At 40.1% G+C, this 10,000-nt stretch overlaps 1 protein-coding gene across 2 annotated transcripts in view; it reads left to right on the top strand.

Moving 5' to 3' along the window:
• The first annotated feature begins 244 nt into the window (after positions 1 to 244).
• The window catches only part of tmem38b (transmembrane protein 38B), an 11,341-nt gene continuing 1,585 nt past the window's right edge, over positions 245 to 10,000 (top strand). The window contains exons 1-5 of one of the 2 annotated variants that reach the window (XM_079486331.1): positions 245 to 346; positions 623 to 944; positions 3,510 to 3,666; positions 6,961 to 7,145; positions 8,779 to 8,866. In XM_079486331.1, the coding sequence (XP_079342457.1) occupies positions 818 to 944; positions 3,510 to 3,666; positions 6,961 to 7,145; positions 8,779 to 8,866 (557 nt within the window). In that variant the 5' untranslated portion in view covers positions 245 to 346; positions 623 to 817. Of the gene's footprint in view, positions 347 to 601; positions 945 to 3,509; positions 3,667 to 6,960; positions 7,146 to 8,778; positions 8,867 to 10,000 lie in introns of those variants that run through there. The other variant, XM_079486332.1, reaches the window with a different exon arrangement.

Below are 10,000 nucleotides of genomic sequence, written 5' to 3'. Positions count from 1 at the left end.
AATGTTATTATAGCTATAATCAACGTAGTAACAGTATTGTGTTGGTATTTAGTGAAATGTGTTGCAGCTGCTTCCGCCGTCTCCACCGACTGTTTGAAATCATTGAGAGCGCCGTGGACCACGTGACCACGCGGCGCCGACATCAAAGTGTGACGCAACTCTGCTTTCAACGGCTCTCAGCAGCGCTGCGCAAACTAACCGGTGTATGACATCAAGATACCGCGACATTGACCTCTCCCAATGCTTTCAATTGCTCTCGCGAGACTTCGATGACAGGCCGATTGAAACGCACAGCGTCGCTTGAACACGCGTGCACACGTACGTCATACGTTATGCCTAATAACAAGTAATACGTTTTAATATCATATGTCTTCTATTGTTTGATTTGTGTTTGTGTGATAATTATTTTGTCTTAACGAACTAATTTAAACGGGGTTGATATGCGGAGCAGCACAGCGCCGCTACAGGTCATACCGTGGTACCGTGACGTGTAAAGCGGTATCGAATGATTAAACATGAAGCTAAATTAACATGGTTCTCAAATTCAATATCGATTTAAAGAAATCTTTTTTGAGTTTTGCATCATGGGACTGATGTTTGTGGGCGTGTTCTTTCCTCGTAGCCAATCACGGAGCTCGAGCTCGCAGCATCCGCATCAGTCATGGCGGCAGATCCGGTTACCGCTCCGATCAGCTGCTGCTAGAGTCCGCGGCTCCAAACATCTGGCGAACCCCCAGACCATCATCTGAAGCATCTGTCCACCCGTCTGTCCACCTGTCTGTCCATCGGTCTGTCCACCTGTCTGTCGGCGCGTTTAATGATGGATCTGTTCGGGTTTGTGAATGTAAACGAGCTCGCGCTCGGGCTGTCACACATGTCTTTATTCCCGTACTTTGACATGGCGCATTATATCGTGTCAGTGATGAGTCTGAGAGAACAGCCGGGTAAGACACGCGAAAGCAACTTTAATGTGTTTCAATGTGTGTGTTTGCTTCATATGCATGTTTGCGCGGGCACGTGATCATATAAGCCGCACCGCACTGCACTGTATGTAAGTATTTACATTTAACACGAACGCGCATTGTTTTGTGCCTGTTTTTGTAGTTTCTGAACACGCATTCACGTCATCACAAGTTCACGTCAAACGCACATTACCCTCACACAATCTCGCGTGTTATTTCGATCATGTGAATGTTGCTCGTGACTTTATTTCAGGTTTACTAAGTTTTGTTCTGCAGTGCTAAGAAGTCGAGTACGCGCGTTCACGTTTACAAACATTGCGGCGCGCGTACACGAGATGCTTCGAAGTGTATGTGTTGTGTTTGTGGTTTGGCTTGTTAATGTTCGACTTGAATGTGCAGGTCAAAGGTTATGATTGCAGTATATTGACTGAGTCAGCAGGACACACATGACAGGAAAGATGTTTAATGATGAACTTACTGCCAATATATCAGTCCTTTATGAAGCGTTTATAAATGTGTTCATTAATGATTAATAAGTCATTTACAAATGCATTCTGATGCAGTTATAACCGCATGAATAAAAAGTTTTAAATCCATGTTATAAATGCGTAATACATGTTTTTATTCATCATTTATTTGCCTTTAAAGCAGATTGATTATTATCTTGATGTTGTTTGTAATATAGTCTGTCAGACTGGACACTGAATCGTGTTCTTATACCTGCTCATTATTTACCAGGTATTTCATTAAAATCCCCCTTTTTATTCATGCGGTTATAACTGCTGTACAATGCATTTGTAAATGACTTATTAATCATTAATGAACACATTTATAAATGCTTCATAAAGGACACCTTACTGTCAAGTGTCACCAATATATCTTGTGTTCTTCTGCGAAATATTTGCATGCGTCACACATGCAGTCACTTCTCTCTCCTGCAGTGGTAAAAATGATCAAACATGCAAACATGTCGGCAGTTTTTATGTTTTGCATTAACCACACACAAGTGTAGATGATCTGAACTAGAATGAACTTCGTCCGAGTTAAGTGTTTGTGTTAAGAAGAGTAACACACAACAGGTGTGTGTATGTGTGTATTGTGTTGTCGCAGTCTATTTTAAAACAGTTTGCCCTTCATGTGTCATGACAGCTGATCGGCTCTCTGCTATTGTTCCTCTTCTTCGGTGTCTCTGGAATAATGTCCTTCAGGGACACCAGACCTGTCATGTCCTTGTGTTTGCAGACAGAGAGGTTCAGATCAAACATACGCACTACCTTCTTATAGTGTGTATTGTGATTGTTGTGTTGTTTATCAGGTCATTGCTCTTTAAAGGCAGAGAGCGTTGTGGAAACATCTTTACTGGTTCATTCTGAACTCTGCTCTGGGTCTGTGTGTATCTGCATGTGAAGTGTTTTAATGCCGTACATGTTTTATGGGCAACAGAAACTCGTCTTGAGCTCTCGAAACACTTTATCTGGTTTAGTTCTGATCTATAGGAACAATGTCAGATAGATTGTGCCGAGTATTTATACATCAAATGAAACTCGCCAAACATGAATGCATCATCAGGACAGGAATAGATACACATGTGACGTACATCATTTTGTTCATGAGATGTATACAGCTGGATGCTAACAGACAAAATCAGCAGTCATCTTTATTGATTTAGTATTTTTGATAGATTTATGGTTGGTTTACTGCGTGTTTGATGTTTCTGGTGTGTGTGTATCTGCTGATAGACTAGTATGTGTTAATGTATGTCACATGATCACTGCATGTGTGTGTGTGTGTGCGCATCTAAAGTCACATTCAGTCTGCACATGCATTTCAACACACAACCTTTGCACCGCAGACACAATCTCGCTCTTGTTCATGTTTGTGTGCCTTTCAGTGTCAGAGATCTGAATACTCCATGCCATGACTATAGAAAACAGATTCAGATGTCTGATGTTATCCTATCAGAACAACCTTTAACTTCATGATCTCAATGTTAAAGTCTTGAAGGAAATATCCATCATATATTAGTAATAATATGGTTGTTATATATATGAATTATTTTATGAGGTGGTTATCCTCTCCTGAACTCGTCCCTTTAATCAGTGTTAGCATGAGAGCAGATCATAAGATTATATGAATGCGTATCACCTTATAAAATAGTTATGAAGTGTCAGGATGAGATTGTGTTTTCTTCATTCTGTATACAAGGACACGATGTTATATGATCATTCATTCCGTTTCACATACACATTTATAAAGACCGGATACATGACAGTGTCCTCTCAGGCTGCCTTTATCCTCTTAAAGGATATCAAATATATATTCATGATCATTTACACACCCCAAGTCATCCAAGATGTTTATATATTTGTTTCTTTAGTTGAAAAGAAATGATGGTTTTTGATAAAAACATTTCAGGATTTTTGTATGACGTGAAGTCATGAATGTGCATCGCAGAACAGAGCAAGCATTTGTGTTTATAAAGCATATTCATTTTTATGTGTAGATGTAGATATTTCTGTAGATGATGTTTGTGTGTTTGTTGTGTAGGAGCTCTGGAGGTGTCTCAGAGGAGTCCGTTGGCCTGCTGGTTCAGTTCAATGCTGTATTGTTTTGCTGGAGCGATTCTCTCTGCTCTCATGATGGCAGACGCACCCATCGCACCTCTGTCCAACACCACCAACCTGCTGCTCGCAACGCTCATGTGGTGAGACACACAACATCTGTGTGTGTGTGTGTGTGTGTGTGTGTTGGATCAGTACTCTAAACCTCATTCTAATCGGATGTAAAACACAGACAGTCATGATCACACACTTATATCAGACACTCACATGTGTTTTAGATTATTTCTTATCTATTTATTTATATTGTGCTTTTCACTTTTTTCATTGATGCAAAGCATTACATTTACATTTTTACATTTTTTCATTTGGCAGACGCTTTTATCCAAAGCGACTTACAAGTAGTTTTTACAGCCAAAGCAGCCTTACATACACTATAATTGAAAGAATAATAGTACTACATGAATAAATAAAGTAAAGACAGTATATTGCAATGCATGGTATGATATTGTTGCAAGATGTTTTTAATGCAATCAGTGTACAACGATGAAATTGATCTGAAATAAATACTATACTGAGTTATTAGAAACTGAAAGTTGTTCAGCTAGAGTGTATTATTTTAAATGGATCTGTACTGGAAAATTAACATTACAATATACCAGAACAAATTGCACTAATACCATAACATGCAAATATGTGATGTGAAATGACAGCGCCATCTAACGGCTGGAAGGAGTCATTACTAGAGGACTCTCAGTTTCATTACAGGGCTTTTATTACAGAAATGGAAACGTTGCAATTTTGGGTTTACAAAACAGCAATGAACTGAAAGCTATATTATATTATATTATTACTGTTTTACATTGATACAAATATATATATATATATATATATATATATATATATTTGCATAGTTACACTCAAATGTTGTATTAGATTAGTCATGAGGTGGTATCTGCTCTCAGTTTGAGAGTCTGTGTTAACTTTAATACATATACTTCATTAAATAATAATGACAAAACACAATAATATTAACATGATGATGTGTGTTTGTGTTAGTGAGACACTGTTCTTTAGATTTGTGTTTGTTGTTCTGAAAGACTATAGTCAGGTAGATACAGTATATGATGTCAATTAAGAAGTTGTATTAAAGAATCCTTGTGTGTTCAATTCTGTGAATTCATTGTTGTACAGAATTTGTTTTTGTTGTTCATTTGTTTTGAAGAGTGGGAAATATTTTCTGTTAAATCCTTTACAATTCATTCAGTCACAGCGACATATTGAAAAAGGAAACATTTTGTTATATATGATAAAAACATTTCAGTCATTCACATTTATTAAAGCAGGTTTATAAAGAAAAGGTTTTCACACTGAGATTCTTTGTACAGGGTTTTATTGGAATCATTTAAAAGGGTATTTGACATTTCAGAGAGAAATCATTTCCCCATCATCATTCACAGGTTCAGCACTCACCATCATTAAAGTCCAACAGCACAAATTATACTAATGGATATTTAAATGAGCACTTACTCATGATCTGAGAGAGAGAGAGAGAGAAAGGTAATTAAACAATTAGCTGTGTGTGTGTGTGTGTACATGGATGTAAGCTGACATCACTGTCAGTAATGAATCAGTATGAGGTTGTAGAGATGTTGAAGGTGTGTGTGTGTGTGTGTGTGTGTACATGGATGTAAGCTGACGTCACTGTCAGTAGTGAATCAGTATGAGGTTGTAGAGATGTTGAAGGTGTGTGTGTGTGTGTGTGTGTGTGTGTGTGTGTACATGGATGTAAGCTGACATCACTGTCAGTAATGAATCAGTATGAGGTTGTAGAGATGTTGAAGGTGTGTGTGTGTGTGTACATGGATGTAAGCTGACGTCACTGTCAGTAGTGAATCAGTATGAGGTTGTAGAGATGTTGAAGGTGTGTGTGTGTGTGTGTGTACATGGATGTAAGCTGACGTCACTGTCAGTAATGAATCAGTATGAGGTTGTAGAGATGTTGAAGGTGTGTGTGTGTGTGTGTGTACATGGATGTAAGCTGACGTCACTGTCAGTAATGAATCAGTATGAGGTTGTAGAGATGTTGAAGGTGTGTGTGTGTGTGTACATGGATGTAAGCTGACGTCACTGTCAGTAGTGAATCAGTATGAGGTTGTAGAGATGTTGAAGGTGTGTGTGTGTGTGTACATGGATGTAAGCTGACGTCACTGTCAGTAATGAATCAGTATGAGGTTGTAGAGATGTTGAAGGTGTGTGTGTGTGTGTGTGTACATGGATGTAAGCTGACGTCACTGTCAGTAGTGAATCAGTATGAGGTTGTAGAGATGTTGAAGGTGTGTGTGTGTGTGTGTGTACATGGATGTAAGCTGACATCACTGTCAGTAATGAATCAGTATGAGGTTGTAGAGATGTTGAAGGTGTGTGTGTGTGTGTGTGTGTGTGTACATGGATGTAAGCTGACGTCACTGTCAGTAATGAATCAGTATGAGGTTGTAGAGATGTTGAATGTGTGTGTGTGTGTGTGTGTGTGTGTGTGTACATGGATGTAAGCTGACGTCACTGTCAGGAGTGAATCAGTATGAGGTTGTAGAGATGTTGAAGGTGTGTGTGTGTGTGTGTGTGTGTGTGTGTGTACATGGATGTAAGCTGACGTCACTGTCAGTAATGAATCAGTATGAGGTTGTAGAGATGTTGAAGGTGTGTGTGTGTGTGTACATGGATGTAAGCTGACATCACTGTCAGGAGTGAATCAGTATGAGGTTGTAGAGATGTTGAAGGTGTGTGTGTGTGTGTGTGTACATGGATGTAAGCTGACATCACTGTCAGTAATGAATCAGTATGAGGTTGTAGAGATGTTGAAGGTGTGTGTGTGTGTGTGTGTGTGTGTGTGTGTGTGTGTGTGTATGTGTGTGTACATGGATGTAAGCTGACGTCACTGTCAATAGTGAATCAGTATGAGGTTGTAGAGATGTTGAAGGTGTGTGTGTGTGTGTGTGTACATGGATGTAAGCTGACATCACTGTCAGTAATGAATCAGTATGAGGTTGTAGAGATGTTGAAGGTGTGTGTGTGTGTGTGTGTACATGGATGTAAGCTGACATCACTGTCAGTAATGAATCAGTATGAGGTTGTAGAGATGTTGAATGTGTGTGTGTGTGTGTGTGTGTGTGTACATGGATGTAAGCTGACATCACTGTCAGGAGTGAATCAGTATGAGGTTGTAGAGATGTTGAAGGTGTGTGTGTGTGTGTGTGTGTGTGTGTGTGTACATGGATGTAAGCTGACGTCACTGTCAGTAATGAATCAGTATGAGGTTGTAGAGATGTTGAAGGTGTGTGTGTGTGTGTACATGGATGTAAGCTGACGTCACTGTCAGTAATGAATCAGTATGAGGTTGTAGAGATGTTGAAGGTGTGTGTGTGTGTATGTGCACGCAGGTATCTGGTGTTTTATTGTCCTCTGGACGTGGTGTACTCGCTGGCCTCCATCTTTCCTGTGCGTCTGGTGTTGACTGGGATGAAGGAAGTGACACGTACATGGAAGGTTCTGGGTGGAGTCACTCAAGCAGGGAAGAAATATAAAGATGGTCTGTTTGTGATGATCGCAGTGGGCTGGGCCAAAGGTACCGCCACACGCACACATATTCATCACACTCATCTGTCTCTGTTATTATTCGATTTCTTTCATTCTAATATCCAGCACTTTATTGCGTTGGGACGTGATCTTTTTCCTTGACATTTTATTTTTGTTCAAGCTCAAGGTTGTTTTTAGATTTTTCATCACACTCATTATTAAAGGCGGGCAGCATTTCACCCCTGCTGTCCTTCAATTAAACAGAGAAAAGCTTTGAAATATCAGGAGGTGGAGGTGACTGTAATTACAGTGTGTGTGCTGTGAAATGATAAAAGTTTAAGAGCCACAACACATCAAGCGATGACCCATCAAATCCAGAGATACACAACACACACAAACCTGACACACACTCTCATTTACAGACATCATACTGCATGAAAATATCATCCGTCAAACAGTTCCCATTTCTTCTTTTATTTAAATATATCCGCTTCAGCCTCCATGAAAGCCTTTGTAAAAGCTCATCGTTTTCAGAATAAACCGTTTATTTGAATAGTTTGGAACCAACATCCATATAGGAGTTTAATTCATTTGGCTATGAAATCTTTTGAAATGGTTTGAAGCTCACAGTTTTGTTCTCTAACATGTCAGTTCAACTTTAGATAAACGTCATGTGTTGATGTGTGTGTCTAAAATTATTCAAATGTTTCTTTTCCAGTTCATTGCTAAGGGTATATGTATGAATGGATGTGGTTGCTATGGTTATAGTGTGATAAGGTTTTCTTCATATTTATTCTGGTTGAGTTCAAGGGTCACAAAACGTGAGTCAATGTTTGTTAAGTGCATTTGAAAACTTTTCAGTAGACCCCCCTTTTTTTTTAAAGGTTTCTAAGTGTCACAAGAAAAGCTAACAATATGATCAACATTAATATTGTGTGTGTGTGTGTGTGTGTGTGTGTGTGTGTGTGTGTGTGTGTGTGTGTGTGTGTGTGTGTGTGTGTGTGTGTGTGTGTGTGTGTGTGTGTGTGTGTGTGTGTGTGTGTGTGTGTGTGTGTGTGTGTGTGTGTGTGTGTGTGTGTGTGTGTGTGTGTGTGTGTGTGTGTGTGTGTGTGTGTGTGTGTGTGTGTGTGTGTGTGTGTGTGTGTGTGTGTGTGTGTGTGTGTGTGTGTGTGTGTGTGTGTGTGTGTGTGTGTGTGTGTGTGTGTGTGTGTGTGTGTGTGTGTGTGTGTGTGTGTGTGTGTGTGTGTGTGTGTGTGTGTGTGTGTGTGTGTGTGTGTGTGTGTGTGTGTGTGTGTGTGTGTGTGTGTGTGTGTGTGTGTGTGTGTGTGTGTGTGTGTGTGTGTGTGTGTGTGTGTGTGTGTGTGTGTGTGTGTGTGTGTGTGTGTGTGTGTGTGTGTGTGTGTGTGTGTGTGTGTGTGTGTGTGTGTGTGTGTGTGTGTGTGTGTGTGTGTGTGTGTGTGTGTGTGTGTGTGTGTGTGTGTGTGTGTGTGTGTGTGTGTGTGTGTGTGTGTGTGTGTGTGTGTGTGTGTGTGTGTGTGTGTGTGTGTGTGTGTGTGTGTGTGTGTGTGTGTGTGTGTGTGTGTGTGTGTGTGTGTGTGTGTGTGTGTGTGTGTGTGTGTGTGTGTGTGTGTGTGTGTGTGTGTGTGTGTGTGTGTGTGTGTGTGTGTGTGTGTGTGTGGCAGGTGCCGGCGGGGGTCTCATCAGTAACTTTGAGCAGTTGGTTCGTGGTGTCTGGAAGCCCGAGACCAATGAACTGCTGAAGATGTCCTAGTAAGACAAAATACAAACACCACAGACGTCATTGGATTCAATTGTTTGTTAGACCAAGCGTCACTTCACTAAATCATCTTAGCTTTCCATCTGCGGTGGTCAAAGTGATTTCAGTGAATGTATGAAGTTAGATTTCTTCATCTGCAATAGATTTTCTTTTATAATCAAAATAAAGTTTTGTTTTATTTCAAACCTAAAAAAAGATTTTTTGACGCTTTGATGTTCAGCTTTTTAATGCAGTGACATTTATACTATATGAGCTCAGTCTACACAAGCGCACAACCATATGAATTCAAACTGACCTTCACTGTGTTTTTCTCCCTCGTCTATTAAATCTTTATCTTTCTGCAGCCAAACGTCTATTGAAATGACAGAATGTTGTTTGAATAGAGTCTCTCTCAGTCTGAAGTGCTTCCTGTCCTGCAGTCTCTCACAATAATAGCCTTTCGGCCCGTGTGTGTTTTTTCTCCCAGAATGCCGCAGGTAGAATAATTGGCTTCTGAATTGATTTGCGCTCGTCTTCAGTCGACACTTGTTGTCATGGTTTTTCTGCGGGTGGCATTTGAAAAGCTTCATGCAGAAGAACGCAAAGAATCACAGTTGCATTCTGTTGTCAGTCACCGTGGAGACGGCTGTCTGCGTCTGTCACAGCTCGCTGTAATTTAAAGGGTCATATGTCGCTAATACGTGTTTTTCTCTGTATTTGGTGCGTTATAAGTTGCATGTATTAAACACGTAAAATTGCACAAATGAAAGTATCTGAACAAAAGATGCGTTCTATCTAAAAGCGAATGCTCACCCAGACCTGCCTGAAACGCCTCGTGTAGCCACACCCACACAAATCTACATCAGCTTGTGGTATGATTTGATGAAGACCGCCCAATGTAAACACAAGTAATGTGGGCGTATCTATCAGAACAATTGAAGAGGAGGAGCAAAAGGAGATACAAACATGCACCGTATGTGGAAAAAGACAGCGTTTTAACCTAAAATCTTGTAAACACATTGAATTACATCCAAAACAAACCATAATATTGTTTATAGCCCTGTCATATGATATGATCCCTTTAACTGCGCAGGTCTGCGGTGTTGGTTGTTGTGAATGAGACTGCGTTCATTGATTGAATGATGTTA

The sequence above is a fragment of the Barbatula barbatula genome, assembly GCF_947034865.1.
Source record: "Barbatula barbatula genome assembly, chromosome: 22".
Lineage (NCBI taxonomy): Eukaryota > Metazoa > Chordata > Actinopteri > Cypriniformes > Nemacheilidae > Barbatula > Barbatula barbatula.
The sequence above is the reverse complement of the archived record's forward strand: the minus strand, read 5'-3'. Positions and strand labels throughout refer to the sequence as shown.